General features: G+C 38.8%; 1 protein-coding gene across 3 annotated transcripts in view; it reads right to left on the reverse strand.

Annotated features, from left to right (window-relative positions):
* ABCB1 (ATP binding cassette subfamily B member 1) overlaps positions 1-22,219 on the reverse strand; it is a 102,380-nt gene that overhangs the window by 66,243 nt on the left and 13,918 nt on the right. The window contains exons 4-7 of one of the 3 annotated variants that reach the window (XM_082472467.1): positions 18,942-19,113; positions 9,664-9,715; positions 6,856-7,047; positions 6,263-6,434 (exon numbers count right to left, since the gene is read on the reverse strand). In XM_082472467.1, coding sequence (XP_082328593.1) covers positions 6,263-6,434; positions 6,856-7,047; positions 9,664-9,715; positions 18,942-19,113 — 588 coding nt within the window. The remainder of the gene's footprint in view (positions 1-6,262; positions 6,435-6,855; positions 7,048-9,663; positions 9,716-18,941; positions 19,114-22,219) is intronic. The other 2 variants (XM_082472468.1, XM_082472469.1) reach the window with 2 other exon arrangements.

Here is a 22,219-nt window from a genome sequence, read left to right on the forward strand (position 1 = left end):
ATTTTCAACTTAGAAAATTACATTATCTATAGTTTTATTTCTTCCTTTCTCATCTATAGGCCTTTTATTTCTTTTTCTTGCCTTATTGCAGTGGCTAGAAGTTCCAGTACTTTGCTGAAACAGTGGTGAGCATGGCCTTCCTTATCATCCTGATTTCCAATTTTTTTTTTAAACTGAAGAGAGGGGTTGTTTATTTATTTATTTATGACTGTGTTGGGTCTTCGTTTCTGTGCAAGGGCTTTCTCTAGTTGTGGCAAGTGGGGGCCACTCTTCATCACGGTGCGTGGGCCTCTCACTATCGCGGCCTCTCTTGTTGCGGAGCACAGGTTCCAGACGCGCAGGCTCAGTAATTGTGGCTCACAGGCCCAGCTGCTCCGCGGCATGTGGGATCTTCCCAGACCAGGGCTTGAACCCATGTCCTCTGCATTGGCAGGCGGATTCTCAACCACTGCGCCACCAGGGAAGCCCCTTATTTCCAATCTTAAGGGGAAAACATTAAATCTTTCACTATTAAGCATGATATTAGCTGTAGAGTTTTTACAGATGATCTTCATCAAGTTGAGGTAGTATCTTTCTATTCTTCACTTCCTGAGAGTTTTTTGTTTTCATCATCAATGTGTGTTAGATACTGTCAAATGTTTTTTCTCCGTCAACTGATATGATCACACAGGTTTTCTTCTTTAGCTTATTGATATGGTAGATAACATGGATTGATTTTTCAAATGTTGAAGCAGCCTTGCATAGCTGAAACAAATTCCACCTGGTCATGGTACATTATTCTTTCTATACATTGCCAAATCTGGTTTGCTAATATGTTATTGAAGAATTTTTATTCTTAGTCCATGAAAGATACTGATCTGCCATTTTTTTTTTTTTTTTTTTTTTTGTATTGACTTTGTCTGGTTTTGGTATCAGGTTAATACTGGTTTCATAAAATGAGCTGGGAAGCATTCCTGCTTTTGGGGGAAAGAAGAAAAAGTCTTCTTTCTTCTGGGGGAGATTGTATAAAATTGGTGTTAATTCTTCTTTAAATGTCTGGTAAATCTTTCCAGTAAAATCATCCATGCCTGGAGAATTCTTTCTCAGGAGCGCTGAAGTTACAAAATAAATTTCTTTAATGATTATAGGGCTATGCAGATTGTCTATTTCATCTTAGTTGAATTTTGGTAGTTTGTAGTTATCAAGGAGTTGATCTCTAAGTTTTCGAATTTATGAGTATAAAGTTTTTTGTAATATTTCCTTTACCTTTTTAATATCTGTGGGATTTATAGTAATATTCTGTATTTCAGTCTTGATATTGTGATTTGTGTCTTCTTTTTGTCAGTCTTGCTAATTTTATTGATTTTTTTATTTGAAGAACGAACTGTTTCCTTGATTTTCTCTATTACTTTCCTATTTTCAAGTTCAGTGATTTCTGCTCATACCTTTATTGTTTCCTTATTCTGCTTGCTTTTGTTTTATTTTGCTCTTCTTTTTTCTAGTTTCTTGAGGTAGGAACTTATACTATTGATTTTAGATCCTTGCTCATTTCCAATGTAGATATTTGATGCTATAAATTTCTCTCAACACTTCTTTAGCTGCATCCAAATATTTTGGTATTTTATGGTTTTGTTTTCATTCAGTTATACGTTTTTTCTTTGAAACTTCTTTTACAATCCATGGATTATTTTAAAATGTATTGTTTAATTACCAAATATTTAGAGACTTTCTCAGTGTTGTTATTTGTTTCTACTGGGATACCACTGTAGTCACAGAAAACACCTGATGGTTTCAATTCTTTTCAATTTGTTGAGGTTTGTTTTACAGCCCAGGATATGATTTATATTGGTGAATGTTTAATGTGTATCCTACTGTTGTTGGGTACAATGTTTCATGAATGCCAATTAGATCCTATTGGTTGACTGTGTTGGTCAGATCTTCTATAGTCTAGCTGATTTTTTGTCTAGTAATTCTATCAATGCTGAGCAAGGATAATAAAATAATTGTGGTTTTTCTATTTCTCCCTTCAATGTTCTCAGTTTTTGCTTCATTTATTTTGAGTCTTTGTTACTTGGTGCATACATATTTAGAATCATTATGTCTTCCTAGTGGAATGATCCCTATTATCATTATGTAATGTTCCTCTTCTTTGTAGTAATTTTCTTTGTTCTGAAGTTTATATTATCAGATATTAATATAGCCATTCCCTAAAAAAAATAATGTTTGCATGTATATCTTTTTCCATCCTGTTACTTCCCTCTACCTATGTTGTTGAATTTGAAGTTTCTTGTAGGCAGCAGATACTTGGTAGGTCATGATTTTTAAATCAACTCTGACAATTTCTTTTTTGATTTGTATATTTTAACTATTTACATTTAAGGTAATTAATATGTGAGCCGTTAAGTTTACCATTTTAGTATCTGTTTTCTATATATTTCCTCTGTTTCTCATTCCTCTGCTTCTCTTTTCTTGCCTTCCTGAGAGTTACTTGATCAAGTTTTAGAATTCCATCTTGATTTATTTATAGTGTTTTTGAATATATCTTTTCGCTTAGGTTTTGTAATGGTTGTTCTGGATATTATAATATTCATATGTGACTTATAAAAATCAACATTTTACCACTTATAATTTTTGGTTCAATAATCAAATATGATTTAGAAATCTCCTGGAGAAAGAAAAGCCCAAATTTCTGTTCTTTCTGTTGTTCCTTTTCCCTTCCTGATGCTCCAGTATTTCTTATATCACTTCCCTTCTGTTTGAAGAACTTCACTTAGCCAGTCTTTAATAGGAGGTATGCTAATGGAAGGTTCTTCTATAGTTTTCCATGATCTGAGAATGTTTTTATTTCCTCACCATTCCTGAAAAATACTTTTACCAAGTATTCAGTTGACAGTTCTTTTCTTTAAGCACTTGAAAAATATTTTGCCACTTCCTTCTGGTCTTTCGTGGTTTCAGATGAGAAATATATTGTCATTCAAATTGGTGTTCCTTAGTAGGTAATGTGTTGTTGCTCTTTAGCTGCTTTTAATTTTTTTCTTTGTCTTTAGTTTTCAGTAATTACGATTTGTTTAATCATGGATTTCTTTGAGTTTATCCTGTTTAAGGTTAGCTTAGCTTCTTGGAGCTCAAGGTTTTTTGGATTTTTTTTTATTTTTGGCTGCATTGGGTCTTCGTTGCTGCATGCGGGCTTTCTCTAGTTGTGTCGAGCAGGGGCTACTCTTCGTTTCGGTGTGCAGGCTTCTCATTGTGGTGGCTTCTCTTGTTGTGGAGCACAGGCTCTAGGTGTGCGGGCTTCAGTAGTTGTGGCTCACAGGCTCTAGAGTACAGGCTCAGTAGTTGTGGCACATGAGCTTAGCCGCTCCGCAGCACGTGGGATCTTCTCCGACCAGGGATCGAACCCGTGTCCCCTGCATTGGCAGGCACATTCTTAACCACTGCACTACCAGGGAAGTCCCGGACCTGAAGGTTTGTCTTTCACAAATCTTGGAAATTTTCAGCGATTATTTCTTCCAATACTCCATCAGCCTTACTTTTCTCCTTTCTTTTGGGACTCTGATGGTTAACAAATATTCTATCTTTTGTTATTGTCCAACGGGTGCCTGAGGCTCTTTTCATTTTCTCTGTTTGGGGGTGGGGGTGTGTGTGAATTCTATTGTTCTACCTCCAGGTATACTGATTCTTTCTTGTCATCTCCACTCAACAAGATTAAGCCCATCCATCATGATTTTTATTTCTGCTGCTATATCTTTCCGTTCTCTAATTTCATTTTGTCCTTTTTTCATAACTTCTTTTTTCATTGCTGGTATTTTCTATTTTCTTTTGTTTCAGGAGAATGTGTAATTGATCAGTGAAGCATTTTTATGATGACTGCTCCAAAATCCATGCCAAACAATTCTAACACATGAATTACCTCAACAGTGGTCAGTTAACTGTTTTTTTCTCATTCAAGCTGTGATTTTCTTTGTTCTTGTGTTCTTCAAGTGATTTTTTATTATACCCTGGACATTTTGTCTATTATGTTAGGAGACTCTGAGTCCTATTTAAATCTTTTATTTTAGCAAGCAGTTACCCTGTTTGGGTTTAGCATGCAATTCTTGACCTACTTTTGTGAGCTGTGGTTCCAGTAGCAGTTTTACATTCAGAGTCTTTCTGGTATTATTTTTTGTCAGCATGGTTTATCTAGAGTTGCTGGGGCTCCTGCTTCTGCTACCTGAGGGAGGGGAAGTGGTTTCTTAAGGTCAGACCACCAGGTATCTCTTGTAGGGGCAGGATATGGTAGCTTCCCCTCCCTGTGCCCTCTAGCTGACCCAGTGTCTCTGGGTGGGGTTAGAGAGTTGCATGCAGAGATCAAAAGAGGCTTCCTGGAGTAGGAAGCTTGCTGGGACTAAGTCCCTTCCTGTTCTACACTCTTGCACTGGTGCCTCTGGGTTAGAGAAGACAGCCTCAGGCTCACAGGAGCTTCCTAAACTGGGCCACATTTCTTTTTTAATATGGTTGACAACCAGATAATTTAAGAAATTTGTTTGAAACCATACCAAAAGCTTATGGCAGAGTAAACTTAGGTCTCCAGCAATAAGCCTAGGGCTCCATTTATTAAATAAATAGTTTCTGAAGCAATGCACAATTACTTATTAAGAGATTAACTTCCTGCTTTTCCCCGTAACTTAACTAGAACAAACATGAATATATTTTAAAACTGTTTCAGCAAATCCTGATATGAAGCATCTGCCACCTGACTTGCTTAATATCCTAGTAAACAGGAAAATCAATTAACACAAAAGCTTTTGCCAAATATTTCAACAGACTAATGCAGAGATACAATTTAGCCATCAAGAACACCACTTAAACACTGTGTTAGTCTCAGCAACAAATAACAGAGTTCTCAGAACTTCAGTTTCTTCCTCCATTAAATGAGATAATATCTCTACTTCAGAAAAATATGTATTTCATGCCTTTGAGGAAGAAGAAAAGATAATATGATAGAGTGAGGGGAAAAATATTCTGTAATATTCTACAACCTCCTTCTTCATATATAGAAAATATTACAGTTAAATACTGCAAAAGGCATAATATTTGCTAATTCCGGGGGAGATTAAAATATGTTATTTTATTCTCTGAAATTCCCTGGGATTTTTTACCCTAAAAAGCGGGATCTGGATGACAAGGTCCTATTGTATAACACAGGAAACTATATTCAATATTCTGTGATAAACCATAATGGAAAATATGAAAAAGAATGTATATATATGTATAACTGAATCACTTTGCTGTACAGCAGAAATTAACACATTGTAAATTAACTGTACTTCAATAAAATAAGTTTTTTAAAGAAAAATATGTATTTGCCTGACACAGTAGATACTAAAAAAATGGCAGTTATTGTTTACAATAACAGAACAATATCCACCCTACAGCGTTAAGTTTTTTAAATTTCTTAATATTTACAGCCTGATTTATTTTGTGTTAGGCTTGGCTTTGGCTGGCCCTCCGTTATTTTATGACCTTTTGCCACATGAATGTGTAGTGCTTTCTCTAATTTTTCTTTTTCTCTAAGAAATTACATACTGGGCCAATCTCTCCACTGCCATCCACTCTTACATGAAATCAGTTTAAAATGAACACCACACCCAGTCTTGAAAGAGAAAGGCCTGTGTACGGAGGTAGGGAGGGCCGTCTGTACTGCTTTGCCTTTGTGACTGGGAGAAAGAACTGAAGACTTTGGATTTACATGCATATGGGACTAGAAGATACTTCTTTTCAAAAAACTGTTTTCACACCAAGGGATTTAAGTATGTATAAACACAGTCATTTGTAACGCTGACAAAACTGTTCAATCAATTTTCAAATTAAATAAAATCTATCAAAACATTCAAATCAATAATGGTTATTGAATGGGACCCATGTGTTGTTCACTGAACTTGAAGCTCTTCCTGGATCTCTCTACTTATGAATATGGAACTGCCTACCAGGGAACACAGCTCGCCAAAAGCTGAGCATGCCTTTTACATGAAGGCAGAGGATGAGATGGGAGAGCTACTTCCTTCTTTCTCATCCCTTCCCCAAATAACTACAGGGCAAGGACAGCAGAGAGTCCTGGTAGGTATAGGACTCAGGGAGATTGCACCTGCTTATTCCCACTGATTGTGAAGAGAAGGTTAGAAACCAAGTATCAAATATAGAGTCAGGGTCATCATGTGAGAAAAACAGCCTTCCGCTGCGTGGAGTTATGGGGTGTCTCGGGAGTGGAGACAGCTTAAAATCTGGATTCACAGGCTTCACCTACCTTTGCCCAGATAGCAGCTGACAGACCAAGAACAGGACTGAGGGCTAAAATCACAAGGGTTAACTTCCAACCTTGTGTAAATCCTACTATAAAACCGGTGAAGAATGTTGCCATTGACTGAAAGACTATTCCAATTTTGTCACCAATTCCTTCATTAATTTTGGAGACGTCACTAAAAGAAGAGACAGTGTTAGAAATAAACATCACAATTGTGAACACAGAACTTTTCTCCTGAATCTAGCTGGTTTTTTTGTTTGTTTCAGTGTGGGGTAAATTAGTTTACATCTAGGATCTTGCACAGTAATGTCCCCAGCAAGCATCATGTTGCTGCTCTAATGCACACTCCCAGAGGATTTTCCTGAGTCTGGCAAGTCCAACCCCTCATTCACCGCTAGTCACGCAGGTCCCCTCATACCCTGCCAGCGTTCTGGGAATGAAAAGATGAGTGAGACACGATTGCGGCTTAGAAGGAATTTCGTTTCATAATTACTTCTGAGGGATGCACTAACGTCTCCTAACAGATCTGATGACTTCTCTTTCATTTTCTAAGAATAAGAAGCACATCGGAGTTCGACATAAACCCAGGTACTTACTCTGTGAGCCGGGTGTTAAGCTCCCCAATGTCATGCACATCAAACCAGCCTATCTCCTGCCGCATGATAGCATGAAAAAACTGTTTTCTAATTTTGTATACTTGTCTTCCTGCTGCCAGGCACCAGAATGAAACCTGGATGTAAGCGGCGACAAGCACGCCAGCACCGATTCCACTGTAATAATAGGCGTACCTGAAAAACGACAAGAAAACTGCACATGCTCTGCTTTCTCATCAATGCACCTTTCCACAACAGACCACTCATCCTGCCTTTTTTGGTTATCTGGCTATCTTGACCTCCTTCACAAGCAGAGTTGATGGTCGGCATCCAACTATGGCTGCCCTGTTACAGTGTAATGGTTAAGAGTGTGGTTTCTGTTCTGGCTCAAAGCCCCGCTCTTCACTTAACTGCTGTGTAGCCTTGTTTAACCTATCTAAGCCTCAGTTTTCTGATTGGTAAAATGGAGATAAGAACTATAACACAGTGGGACTTCCCTGGCGGTCCAGCGGTTAAGACTCCACGCTTCCACTGCAGGGGGCGCGGGTTCGATCCCTGGTTGGGGAACTAAGATCCTGCATGCCGCGAGGCACGGCCATTAAAAAAAAAAAAACTGTTACACAGTAATGTATGAATACACTTGGGCCCATGCCCAGCACATAGTTAGCACCCAGAGAATGCCGGTTATTGTGAAAGACTTGTGTGGTGCCTTGAAGCATCACAGCATCAGGTAACCTACCACTGTCATCCTGCGTACTTGGATTACCTCCATATCAGCTGATGAGCACTTGGGGTGGTTTCTGCACATTGGAGAATGGAAAGAAGTGACTGAATTTGCCAGAAAGTGGAACCAAGAGATGGAAATGGTCCCCTGATCTTTTGGGTTATTAATCTGGCAGAGCTTACGTGCCACGAGACAACTGAAAATGAAAAGTATTTTTATATCATCTGCCCAACTGGCCATCATAAGTTATCCTGAAATGCTTAATGAATCAAGTAGCAGTCCTTCCAGTTTAAATTCTAAAAATAAAGAACATGAGCATCTTCTAAACCCAGACCCTTGACCATCTAGAAATGCTAAATTTGTGTTTCCTCATCTGAGTCTTCATGCTGAAAAAAGCAAGCAACTCATGGGCTTCACTAAGCACTTACATTTTAGGTAAAGACAAACATGCTAAAATGAAATACAGGATTCCAAAATTCCCATTTTTAAAAGTTCACTACTTGCCACCCTCAAAGAAAAATGCTTGTATAAACCATGCAGAAGCTATAAAAATGGCAGTGTGAAAAAGAAACGAAATTGAGTTATTTGTAGTGAGGTGGATGGACCTAGAGTCTGTCATACAGAGTGAAGTAAGTCAGAAAGAGAAAAACAAATACCGTATGCTAACACATATATATGGAATCTAAGGGAAAAAAAAAGAAAAAAAAGGTCATGAAGAACCTAGGGGCAAGACGGGAATAAAGACACAGACCTGCTAGAGAATGGACTTGAGGACACGGGGAGGGGGAAGGGTAAGCTGTGACAAAGTGAGAGAGTGGCATGGACATATATACACTACCAAACGTAAAACAGATAGCTAGTGGGAAGCAGCCGCATAGCACAGGGAGATCAGCTCTGTGCTCTGTGACCACCTAGAGGGGTGGGATAGGGAGGGAGGGAGGGAGATGAAAGAGGGAAGAGATATGGGAACATATGTATATGATTCACTTTGTTATAAAGCAGAAACTAACACACCATTGTAAAGCAATTATACTCCAATAAAGATGTTTAAAAAAAAAAAAATGTCAGTGTTATAACCAGATAGTTGCTGATGTCAATGTTTGCAACTTGGTGTAAATATATCTTCCCCAAGCTATACCTGGTAATTTACAATGTATTTATCAGGGAAGATGTAATTAGAATACTAAATTTTAGTTAATAGATAACAATATTTAATTATTATCCAAGTGTTAATGATATAGCAAGAGATAGTTAAAAAGAAACCTCATTTAAGAAGTAGAATGCGTGCTTTGAGAATGAATTAATGTATTGTAGGCCGTCAGTCTATGTTTACTCAAAACACACCTGTGTTTAAGCATTTATAAGATGATTATAAGACATTCTGTTTTTGATCAATATTTTTAAAATGCCTCTCTATAGGAATATTTGGAGGTAATTCTCATCTTTCAAAATATGGTCAAATATCTCCATTTTCCTCAAATCTACAGAACCATTTATAGGATAATGTGGAATCATTATCTTCTGAATCACCAACTAATATGTTTGGACATGTTTTATAAGCTGTTCTGACAGCAAACTTCAAGATAAGCAAATCATTAACGAAAGCTTCCCCAAGGTGAGTTAAGGTTAAAAGGACTATATTTATTCTGGGATGCCTTGTTTCATTGTTTAGAATTAGACGCTGTGTTAAAAAAAAAAAAAATCCTGTTGACTGATCTCATCATGTCACGACAAAATATCCAGGAATCAAACTAATAGTTACAAAGCCATTGCAAATAATGTGATTCTTAATTTAACTGCATTTTAAATAAGGCCACTTTGAACTCCTCTAATTTCCCTATACATGATAGTCTATATTTACTAATGCATACATCAGTCTAATCCAGGCTGAACCTTAACTTTAGCACATCTTACGCAGCAAATTATTTTCTTCAAAAAAAAAATCCTACATTGTATCCTCCTAGAAACAATGATGTTGCTCTCCTCAAAACTTTGAATCTTTATTATAATAATGTAAAATTTTAAACATTGCTACAATTGGATTGAGACTGAAATGCTTAGCAATAGTAAAGAAAACATCTACTTACGTGGTCATTTCCTCCTCCAGCTTTTTGCCAAAATACGTACTGTTCATAAAACCTAGATCACCACAAAGCATATACCGTTATGTCTCTTTGTTTTCCATTAAAAATAAGCATATAAAAATGAATCAAACTTGTGTCACTTAACAATTTACACAAAAATAGGTCACACTGATTTAATTTCAATTATGTGTAAGCACCACAGCATCCATTCAAATCTTTTACTACCAGCTGTGTGCAACCACACACACACTAAATTCAATGAAGCTTATTTGCAAGAAGAAAGCCACACTGATTAAGAAGGAGTCTGTCAGCAGAAATACTAGTGTCCCTGGATTAAAATATTTTATGAAATATCACTGCAAGATGACATAGAGAAAAATCTTTTCTAGGTGCTTTGTCCTGATAAATATCAGTGCAGACTTGACACTAAAGCGCTTAGTATTTCAAATCGAACACTGCATTTCTCCAGTTTTTATTTTTATTTGAAAAATATAAAATACAGGGACTTCCCCAGTGGTGCAGCGGTTAAGACTCTGAGCTCCCAACGCAGGGGGCCCGGGTTCGATCCCTGGTCAGGGAACTAGATCCCACATGCATGCCGCAACTAAGAGTTCACATGCCACAACTAAGGAGCCCATGAGCCACAACTAAGGAGCCCGCTGGCCGCAACTAAGGAGCCGCTAAACCGCAACTAAGGAGCCCACCTGCCACAACTAAGGAGCCGGTGAGCCGCAACTAAGGAGCCCACCTGCCGCAACTAAGGAGCCAGGGAGCCGCAACTAAATAAAAAAATAAATATAAATAAAAGAATTGCTAAAATAAATATATATATATAAAACACAAAGAAAAATGTCATAAATACCAGTCGGCTCATCATGCAGTATTAGCAAATGTTAACGTTTTGGGACAAGGTACATTAAAACTTTAACACCCCTGCCTAAATACACACACACACACACACACACACGCACTAGCCACTGTTCATTATTCTGGGGTGAATTCTTTTCAGATTTTCTTTTCTGTATGCAAGTACACACATACACATATACACATACATGCTTAAACACAGTCCACACTCTGGCCGATTTTCCACGTCAGTATGTGTGTATATATGTGTACCTTTATTTTTTCTAAGTTGCATCTATTTCAGTTGCTTCCAATATCTTACTTTTACAAGCAATGCTGCATTAAACCTGTACCTATATATTAAATACGGTGAATATTTTTGCAGGATCAGTTGTCATAATCAAGATGGCTGGATCAATAGGGAGGCACACTATAAATCTTGTAGTCATTTCAAAAGTTACAGTATAACGTGAGAGAGCCTGGGTCAGATGAGTGTGATTTTGACAGGTGTGGGAAAGAGGAAGAAAATTTTTCTGGCAAAGGGAACGACATAGACCAAAGTTCAGTGCATGTTTGAAGAATGAATAAGCCGCTTTGGCGGTGGGGTGGGTGTGTTGTCTGGATGGAAGCAGGTGGACATATGGTTGAAAGATAATCTAGGCTCCACAGGTATGGTGTATAAAAACTAGTAGGCATTCCGTGGTTTTGAGCAGAAAAGGACAAGAGTAGAGGTTTGGTCTAGGATGACTTAGCTACCAGAAATGTGTAAGTTTAACTGGAACGGGGGAGACTGACAGATGGAGCTACTGCAATTATGCAAGGAAAGAGGGTGGAAATGAGAATAGGAAAGAAGGAAAGTACCCGTAAGATTGAGAGAGCGAGAAGTTACAGGCTCTAGCAACCGATGGAACAGAAGTAGCTAGAGTAACAGTAAAAAACGACCAAGACCTCGAGTTTAAGCATCGGGAGAATAGTGATGTCGTGGTGGGAAATAAGAAGTCAGCAAAAAGAGGAGATCTGGTCAGACGTGAGCAGATTATTAGTTCAGTTCTGAAGATCTTTATTCTGTGGTACCTGGGACATTCTACTGAAGATGTCCAGTAAGTATTCAAACTGTGGCCCTCCAGTTCTAGACAGAGTTAGGTCTTAAGATGTAGGAGTCTCACATCTTAAGAGGTCATAGCTAAATTCAAGAAAGAAAAAAGCCATCTATTCTCATCTGTGAGGACAGGATGGCAGGTAGGGAGGAGATGACAACCAAGCACAGGACCCCACGGAAGACTGCATTTAGGAGTAATAGAGAAAGTAGGAAGTCATACAGAGATGCAGAGATGTAGCAAAACATGCAGGAGAGAAACTCGACAGCTTTCACCTTATGTCAACTGGAATAAGTGTACAGATTAATTTCTAATCAGTTATGAGATTGCCTCTGCTCCATATTTTCAAAGATAAAACAGGATATTAAATATTGATAGCTAGGTGAGGATTTTTCTCCAAATCAGTCTCAGAAGATCTCTCATTGCAGATGATCTAGGCAGGAAATGTCAATAGTGTGCATCACAACCAAATCAAGATAAATTTTCAAGTCTAACTAAATATCTGTTTTCTACTCATTGCTACTACCGGTTTTCTCAATTCTAGAGATAAGGGACCAAGAGAATTTGAACAAACATTCTTTGGTAATGGTGGCTTCTAGGTCTACTATCACATTTATTCAGCTCAGAAAGTAAAAATTATGTTCAAGGTCAAAACTGAGTCCTTTATGTTTATGTGTACAATATTCTCTCTCTCTCTCTCCATGTGTGCGTGTATGTGTGTGTATATATATATATATATATATGATTTCAGGGGGGCTTCCCTGGTGGCGCAGTGGTTGAGAATCTGCCTGCCGATGCAGGGGACATGGGTTCGAGCCCTGGTCTGGGAAGATCCCACATGCCGCGGAGCAACTAGGGCCGTAAGCCACAATTACTGAGCCTGCGCGTCTGGAGCCTGTGCTCCACAACAAGAGAGGCCGCGATAGTGAAGAGGCCCGCGCACCGCGATGAAGAGTGGCCCCCGCTTGCCGCAACTGGAGAAAGCCCTCGCACAGAAACGAAGACCCAACACAGCCAAAAATAAAATATAAAAATAAATAAATAAATATAATTTCAGTCATCAGAAACCAACTCTTGCACCAAGTACCTTTTATTTGTGCTTCGGTGGTGTCCAAGTGCACCAGTAAATTTAAAAATGGAGCATTCAAGTCCTCTGACAGACATGATCTCTACTCACCAAAGAATGAAATAAAGATATGTTCTTTAGACTCCCTCCAATCTAACTTTTCTTTTCCTCCAATCAACTTTTATTAATTAAGAGCTCTCTGGCCCAGAGATTTTTCTTTTCTCTATGAGCCTCTCATAAAATTCTTATCCTGAAGCATTTTTTTTCAGAAAACCAAAACTTTTAGGCCGAAATGACTTTAGAGATCATATAATCCAATAACTTTTTACCTGTATGGATCTCAAAGGGTTACAGCCCAGACCAACCGTTATAAAGAAGAATACTGGAAAAGTATCCAAAAATTATTATTATTTTTCAGTGAGAAAATCCAGAAACTCTCTGGGCTGTATAACAATATCAGCCAAATAATCAGTAGAGAAAAGCCAAATTTTTTTTAATCCTAAAACCAAATCTTTTTTTTATAAATTGAAGTATAGTTGATTTACAATGTTGTATTAGTTTCAGGTATACAGCACAGTGATTCATATATATATATATATATATTCATATATATATATTCATATATATATTCATATATATATTCATATATATATATTCATATATATATATTCATATATATTCATATATATATTCATATGTATTCATATATATGTTCATATATATATATATATATATATAAAACTCTACTCAATATTGAGTAGAATTCCCTGTGCTATACAGTAGGTCCTTGTTGGACCTGCCTGATATACCAATACGTAAGCCTACAGGATGGCACCTTAGGGAGAGAAAAGACCAAGTGAAAAGTACTAGCGTTTGCTTCAATTTTAGGCAGAGTTTGAAACCACAAGTAGAGTGGGAAAAATACCAGAATAAAAGGCAGGATTCCTGACCCAGGAACTCAGCTCTGTCCACTAACAAGCAATTCCATTCTGGTCACTTTGTCTCAACTTCCTGAGCATTGGTTTCTACATCTATCAAATTATGGGTTTGGGCCAGATAATTTTCTAGGCTCTTTTTCACCTACAAAATTCTGTGATTCCGTCTTTCATTTATTCATCCCACTTCTTAAGCACCTATAATGGGTCAGGTGTTGTCTATCTTCATTTTTTTTGCTGACTTTTATAATATATTGTAGAGATTACATTCTAACTAATCTACTTTTTGGCTCGAAGAAACATTTCCCCAATAGTAACCAAAAAAAAAAAAAAAAATCTGACCATACTACACTACAACTACTAATCTAGAAAAACTAGTCATATTTTAAGTTTTAACTCAAACTTAAAAATAAACTACCACACTGGGACTTCCTTGATGGTTAAGACTCCACGCTCCCAATGCAGGGGGCCCGGGTTCAATCCCTGGTCAGGGAACTAGATTCCACATGCATGCCGCAACTAAGAGCCTGCATGTCACAACTAAAAGATCCTGCACACCACAACTAAAGATCCCACATGTGGCAACTAAAGATCCCGCACGCAGCAACTAAAGATCCCACGTGCCATAACTAAGACCTGGTGCAGCCAAATAAATAAATAAATAATTTAAAAAATAATGAAATAAATAAATAAATAAACTGCCACACTAAACAATATACTTCTAAATATTCTGTCATTATTTGGTACTCAATTTTCCAGAAATTTATCTCTCAGAATTTTTCCCATGAAATGGTTAGCAGCAGAGGAAAGCCTTGAGCAAATGAAAAGATAACATCCATCACAGAAATTTTTATGAAGTACTTAGAACTGAAGTATTAGCTAACATTCTAGTCTGGAGAATACTCATAATGCTAGCCTTGAGGACACAGATGGCAATGTTTTTCTGTTTACAACACCAAAGTCTTGAAACACACATTCAAGATCTGCGTGTGATTTATATGCTCATGGTTTAAGCAGCAAAATATAGATATTATTTTGAGAACTGGCATTTTACAAATAGTTTCCATGTTCCTCATATGAGTTTTAGAGAAGTGAGAGTAGAAATGGTAAATGATAAATATAAGTTATAAATATAATACAAATATAAATATATTTCCACATTTCCCCTTTTTCTCTGAATTATTAACTTGTACTAGAATTTGAGTATCTCATTTGCTCCATTCCTCAGCCCACAATCTGGTAGGAGACTAAACAGAACCAACCATGATACAGTTATGGAGAAAGAGGGAAGCCATTCATGTGGATGTACCATCAACTAAACCATTAGAGACAATAAATAATGAAGAGTTTATTTGAAGAGTACTTCTGGGTGTTACCCACAATGAGGCATGGCAGATCTCCCCCACGTACTTTCATTTCTCGATTAACACATAATCCTCACTGTCTTCCTTTCTGGGTGTCCCTCTGTCTCCTTCGGTGCATGGACTTGGGACTGGTCTGCATGGGTTCAAATACTGACTAATTACTAACTCTATGACCTCAGGCAACTTAAATATACTCAACCCTCTGGGCCCTGGTTTCCTCATCTGTAATGTATAGATAATAATAGTATCAACCTCATGCCCATGAAAGAAATAAAGGAGTTAATATATGTAAAGCACTAAGAACAGTGCCCGGCACATATTAAATGCTCAATAAAAATTGGCTTTAGTTATTGCTAAAAATTGAGTCTTCCTCAAGGCTTAGAACTCCCCATTCCTTTTACTTTTCTCCATATCCTATCCCAGGAGATTTATCATTCCTTCAACTCAAATGTTGTCAAATCTCTAGTCCAATTCTTTATGCCAAGATTCAGTCTCATTTCTTAAACTGCCTGGATATCATTTACACTTGTACCCAACTTGTCACCTTTAACACAACGTGTCTAAAATCACAAGCACCTTTATCCAGGCTCATTTGCTTGAAGAGAAGCAGACTCACAGATACAGAGAACTAACTAGTGGTTACCAGTGTGTGTGGGAGCAATATAGGTGTGGAGGAGTGGGAGATACAAACTACTAGGTGTAAGATAGGGTCAGGGATGTACTGTACAACATGGGGAATATAGCCAGTATTTTGTAACAACTGGAAATGGAAAGTAACCATGAAACATTGTATAAAAAAAATTTTAGGAGCTTCCCTGGTGGCGCAGTGGTTGAGAATCTGCCTGCCAATGCAGGGGACACGGGTTCAAGCCCTGGTCTGGGAAGATCCCACATGCCGCGGAGCAACTGGGCCTGTGAGCCACAATTACTGAGCCTGCGCGTCTGGAGCCTGTGCTCTGCAACAAGAGAGGCCGCGATAGTGAGAGGCCCGCACACCGCGATGAAGAGTGGCCCCCGCTCGCCACAACTAGAGAAAGCCCTCGCACAGAAACGAAGACCCAACACAGCTAAAAATAAATAAATAAATAAATAAATTTAAAAAATTTTTAAATTAAAAAATAGAAAATAAAAATAAATTTTGAAGACCAATCCACATAGCACAAGTAAGTTTACTGTGGCCCATCCAAGTTCAGCTCTGCTAGCTTCAGGCAGCCATGTAATAGTCTACTCTTCCCAGACTGGGCCAATTTTCAACAGTTGTGTTAACAGCCCAATATTTCCTGATGAACACAGCTGAGTTCAGCAGCTGGCCCTCCATGGAGTGCATTCAGGTGCACAGCATGATAAGTAGAACACCTCCCACAGTTAGATCAATGTGTGTGTCTGGATTTCATAAAAAGTGGGTAGGATCAGAATGGGCATAGATGTACATATAAAGTCAGCTGAGCTACCACAGAGCCCTGAAAAGCGGTGAGAGAATCAACTCCAAAGAATATTGCTAAATTATAGCATGCCTGGGAACCAATGAACTCAAGAGAGCACCAAGTGCTTCCTTCTGGTGAACGGTATGAAAGAAAGGTGCCAGTCCAAATGTGGTACATCTTTTGCCAGGTCCCTGTGAATGCCATGAAGGGGCATAATAAATGCGTAAGAATTTTACAGAGCTCAGACATACTCTAAAATTTTCTGGCCCAATTCATTACCTGTCTTCACAGAACTGAAGCAGTCCCGCCTCAGGGTAAACAATGTGCTCTTCAGAATCACAAAAAAGAGTTCCCCGGATGCACAGACAGGTATCAGAGGATCCATAAATACCCCCAACTGGCATGCATATTTACTGGCATGCATATTTACGGGCATGCATATTTACGGGCATGCATATTTACTGGCATGCATATTTACGGGCATGCATATTTACGGGCATGCATATTTTCTGGCATGCATATTTACGGGCATGCATGTTTACTGGCATGCATGTTTACGGGCATGCATGTTTACGGGCATGCATGTTTACTGGCATGCATATTTACTGGCATGCATATTTACGGGCATGCATATTTTCTGGCATGCATATTTACGGGCATGCATGTTTACGGGCATGCATGTTTACGGGCATGCATATTTACGGGCATGCATATTTTCTGGCATGCATATTTACGGGCATGCATATTTTCTGGCATGCATATTTACGGGCATGCATATTTTCTGGCATGCATATTTACGGGCATGCATGTTTACTGGCATGCATATTTACTGGCATGCATGTTTACGGGCATGCATATTTACGGGCATGCATATTTACGGGCATGCATATTTACTGGCATGCATATTTACGGGCATGCATATTTACGGGCATGCATATTTACGGGCATGCATATTTACGGGCATGCATATTTACTGGCATGCATATTTACTGGCATGCATATTTACTGGGGGAAAGGATTCATGGTATTCATCAGAGACTTAAAGATCCTGCAAAAGCTACATCACTTTATTCTCCGGTGTGTTCTCAAACAGGCCTTATCAAGGTTTCTACTCCTTGACTGCACAGCAGGTTGCAAGTCTTCGGGTATGCTTGACCAAACGTGACTTGGGAGCTCACAGCTATCAACCAGTCCCCTCTTCAATCAAGTTCGAGAGTGTGAAAGTGTGTGTGCGTGACACCCTAGTCCATTCACTTTCTCACTCTCCTAAGAAACTTGTTTTAATTTTTTCTTTTGGCCAAGCCACAAGGCTTATGGAATTTTAGTTCCCCAGCCAGGAATCAAACCCAGGCCCTCAGCAGTGACAGCGCAGAGTCCTAACCACTGGACTGCCAGGGAATTCCCATAAACTTGTTTCCGATCTCCTTTCTTTTTTCAGCCAAATGTCTTACTTTTTATTTGACTGAGAAAATTGAAGTTATCAGAAGAAAAGTTCCACAAATTCTCATGTCCTCGTCTACCCACCTTTGGGCACTGACACTCAAATACTCTCTCCCCCCACCCGTTATTGTGGGTGAACTATTTGTGCTCCTACCTCAAGCAAGTATTCCATCTTGAGCATAAGATTCCATCCTTTCTCAAGGATATCACTCAAACAAATTTCTTTCCTCTCTCGCAGAGCACCACTTTCTCTTCTCTTTTGGATCATTTCCATTAGCATACAAACAAGCTGTTATTTCTCTCATCCTAAAACACACACACACACACACACAAACAACTTCTCTTGTCCCCATTTCTCCATTTTCACATGTTTCCAAGGGGTCTAACCTGGGACTTCCCCAGTGGCGCAGTGGATAAGACTCCGAGCTCCCAAGGCAGGGAGCCTGGGTTCGATCCCTGGTCAGGGAACTAGATCCCACATGCATGCCGCAACTAAGAGTTCACATGCCACAACTAAGGAGCTGGTAAGCCACAACTAAGGAGTCCGCAAGCTACAACTAAGACCTGGTGCAACCAAATAAATAAATAAATGGTTTTTAAAAAAACAAAGAGCCTAACCTGTGGCAATGTCCAAAATTAAATTTCTGGTGTTTACTGCCAAAATACTCTCCCCTCCATCTTTCTCATCTCAACTGATGGTAAGTGCATCCAGTTTATCCAGTTTCTCCAGCTAAAAACCATTGAATCATCTTAGACTCCTGTCTCTTATACCCACATCTGATATGTCAGAGAATCTCGCAACTGATTCCTAGTTATCATTCAAAGTCCAGATTAGGTTCCTATACCTCCTACTGAAACTGCCTGGGATATTTCTGACTTCACAGAGCTCTCTCTTTTTCTATATATCTCTATCAGCACTTCCACTGTATACTCTAATGCTTGTGAATGTTATCTTCTGGGATTCATTACAAATATGAACTATAGCTCAGATCCCTCCACAGCACTAAACACACTAGTGCCTATTTAGTAAGAGCTCCACAAACTTCATTCTGAGCGAATGATTTTTCTGCAAAGATTCCAACAAAATCAGTACAGCAAACAATACTTACTTCCAGCAGTTACTTTTGAAGTATTTAGGTTTCCTAAATTCCCTGCATTTGCAAAGCTATCCGCCATGTCTCCAAAAACCAGCATCACGAGGGGGAGTCCAGCTCCGTGGATGACGGCGGCCACAGTCCCCAACACCATATACAACTTATCAAGCCAATTCGAATAGCGAAACTAAAAAATGAGAAAATACAGAGAAGAGGAACAATTAGCACAATTTCATGGATGGTTAGCTCTACTTTCCAAATATATCTGAAATCTAAACAGTTCTCAGACTACTACTGCGACCACCTTGGTCTGATAACCTAATTAGAAATAGGCATTTGGGACTTCCCTGGTGGCACAGTGGTTAAGAATCCACCTGCCAATGCAGGGGACACAGGTTCAAGCCCTGGTCCAGGAAGATCCCACATGCCACGGAGCGACTAAGCCCGTGCGCCACAACTACTGAGCCTGCGTGCCACAACTACTGAAGCCCACACGCCTAGAGCCCATGCTCCGCAACAAGAGAAGCCACTACAATGAGAAGCCTGCACACCGCAACAAAGAGGAGCCCCCACTCGCCGCAACTAGAGAAAAGCCCAGGCACAGCGATGAAGACCCAATGCAGCCAAAAATAAATAAATAAATAGATAGATAAATAAATAAAAATAAATGTATTGAGGTAATTAAAAAAAAGAAAAGAAAAGAAATAGGCATTTGTTTCTTTTTTTGAGTTCTGACCTGCTTCTTTATATTGGACTCACTCTGTCTTCTTTTTTTATTTTATTTTATTTTTATTTTTATTTTTTTTAATTTTATTTATTTATTTTTGGCTGTGTTGGGTCTTCGTTTCTGTGCGAGGGCTTTCTCTAGTTGCGGCGAGCGGGGGCCATTCTTCATCGTGGTGCGCGGGTCTCTCACTATCGCGGCCTCTCTTGTTGCGGAGCACAGGCTCCAGACGCGCAGGCTCAGTAGTTGTGGCTCACGGGCTCAGTTGCTCCGTGGCATGTGGGATCTTCCCAGACCAGGACTCGAACCCGTGTCCCCTGCATTGGCAGGCAGATTCTCAACCACTGCGCCACCAGGGAAGCCCTGTCTTCTTTTTTGAAATTGAAGTTTAGTTGATTTACAATATATTAGTTTCAGGTGTACAACAGTGATTCAACGGTTTTATGGATTATACTCTATTTAAAGTTATTATAAAATATTGGCTATATTCCCTGTGTTATACAATATATCCTTGTAGCTTATTTATTTTATACACAGTAGTTTGTACCTCTTTAATCCCTACCCCTATCTTGTCCCTCCTACCTTCTCTCTCCCCACTGATAACACCAGTTTGATCTCTATATCTGTGAGTCTGTTTCTGGTTTGTTATATTTATTTGTTGTATTTTTTAGAGTCCACATGTAAGTGATAACATCCAGTATCTGTCTTTCTCAGGACTGACTTATTTCACTAAGCATAATACACTCTAGATCCATCCATGTTGTTGCAAATGGCAGAACTTCATTCTTTTTTATGACTGAGTAGTATTCCACTGTGTGTGTGTGTGTATACCACATCTTTATCCATCCATCTGTTGACGGACACTTAGTTTTGCTTCCATATCTTGGCAATTGTAAATAATGTTATTAAGAATACTGGGATGCATACATCTTTTCAAATTAGTGTTTTTGTTTTCTTTGGATCTATACCCAAAAGTGGAATTACTGAATCATATAGTAGTTCTATTTTTAGTTTTTTGAGGAACCTCCATACTGTTTTCCATAGTGGCTGCACCAATTTACAGCCATACCACCTTGAACATGCCTGATTTCATCTGCCTTCTTCTCTTACATATGCGGGTTTGATGAGAAGCATAGGACATTCTGGGAAATTACAAAAATCTATAATGGCACAATAACAGAAAGATAGTATTTGTGACTCTGATTTCCAAGAATGGAAGCGACTTTTCAGCTCAAGATTTTTCAACCAAGAAAAATCACCATTGAGGAAACATGTGTTGTGGCTTTAAAAAAGTGGCTTGGGTCAAAGATCTGCTGCCTAACAGCATTAGCACAAATGTGAAATGATGTTAATTTAATTAGGTCTCCATAGTAAGAAGGAAAAGGAAAGAGTTAGATGCATGTTTCCCAGAGACCAGTACAGATGTGCATAATCTCTTTAATTGCAGGCAAATTGAAAGAAAGACGGGAAGAAAGGAAGGGAGGAAGGGAGGGGGGGAGGAAGGGAGGAAGGAAAGAAGGATTTGTAATCAAATGAGCTTAAATTAATGACGTATTTTCCATAATCTAAAAACATCCTATTTACAAATTAAAACCTTTAAGGGAGAATATGTTTTGCCTTTTTTTCGTATTTCATTGAAACACAGGCTAAATTTTGCCACTATTTACTTTGTCTTAACTAAGCATTCATCCACCTAAGGAAAAAAAAAAAAAAAAACTAGTTAGAGATGAGCAGAAACCATTTAGTATCTAGTATCTTCTACCAGAGACTATAAAATGGACAAAGTATCAAATTCCTCAGTAGAGGAAGAGAAGATGGTTGATATACAAGGATTTCCCTCATCACCAACCCCACAGGACATTTTACCTCGAAAACTAACACTGGCTATTATAATAAAAGCAAGCAGGCCATGAATATAAACATTTACTAAATGCCTACTCAATGACTGAAAAAAGCCAGAAATAAATACCAAAGTTACAACTCCCACTTCCAGAGTGTTTAAAGGATGAAGGCAAAGCAAAAAAAGTATATTCAATATATATTCTGCATGCCTTGACAGCATGGTATACAGATTAGAGCAGATACAAAATTGAGCAAATGGGTCATTCCCTCATTTGTGGAAAAGCTTCATAGAGAAGGTGATGCTTCCTCCCAGCTTTAACAGTTTAGCAAGGCCTTAAAAGCAAGGAGGAAGGCATTCCAACCAGAAAGGACAGTAAGTTGAGGCAAGAACGATCACAGTGTGCCCAGAGAAGACTGGGGTCTCCCAAGCTTGGGGTGTGAGGTATAGAAGCAGCAGGAAGAAGCTAACTGACCAAGAAGTACCCTTCACTGAGACAGGGCAAACCAGAATAGGCAAAGATATGGGGGGAAGGGGACAGAGACGGGGCAGAGAAATCTCATTTGGTCCTGTTTCATGCCCATCCAGGGAATACATGTAGAAAATTCAGTTTGAAGAGTACTTTTGTGACACTAGCGTATGTAGCAGAAGTCATGGGCGTGGACAAGATCATCTAGCAAGAAATAATGAGTGGGATTAAGAATAATTTGGAGACGAAGTAAAGTAGAT

This window comes from Balaenoptera physalus (genome assembly GCF_965194825.1).
Source record: "Balaenoptera physalus genome assembly, chromosome: 8".
Classification (NCBI taxonomy): Eukaryota; Metazoa; Chordata; class Mammalia; order Artiodactyla; family Balaenopteridae; genus Balaenoptera; species Balaenoptera physalus.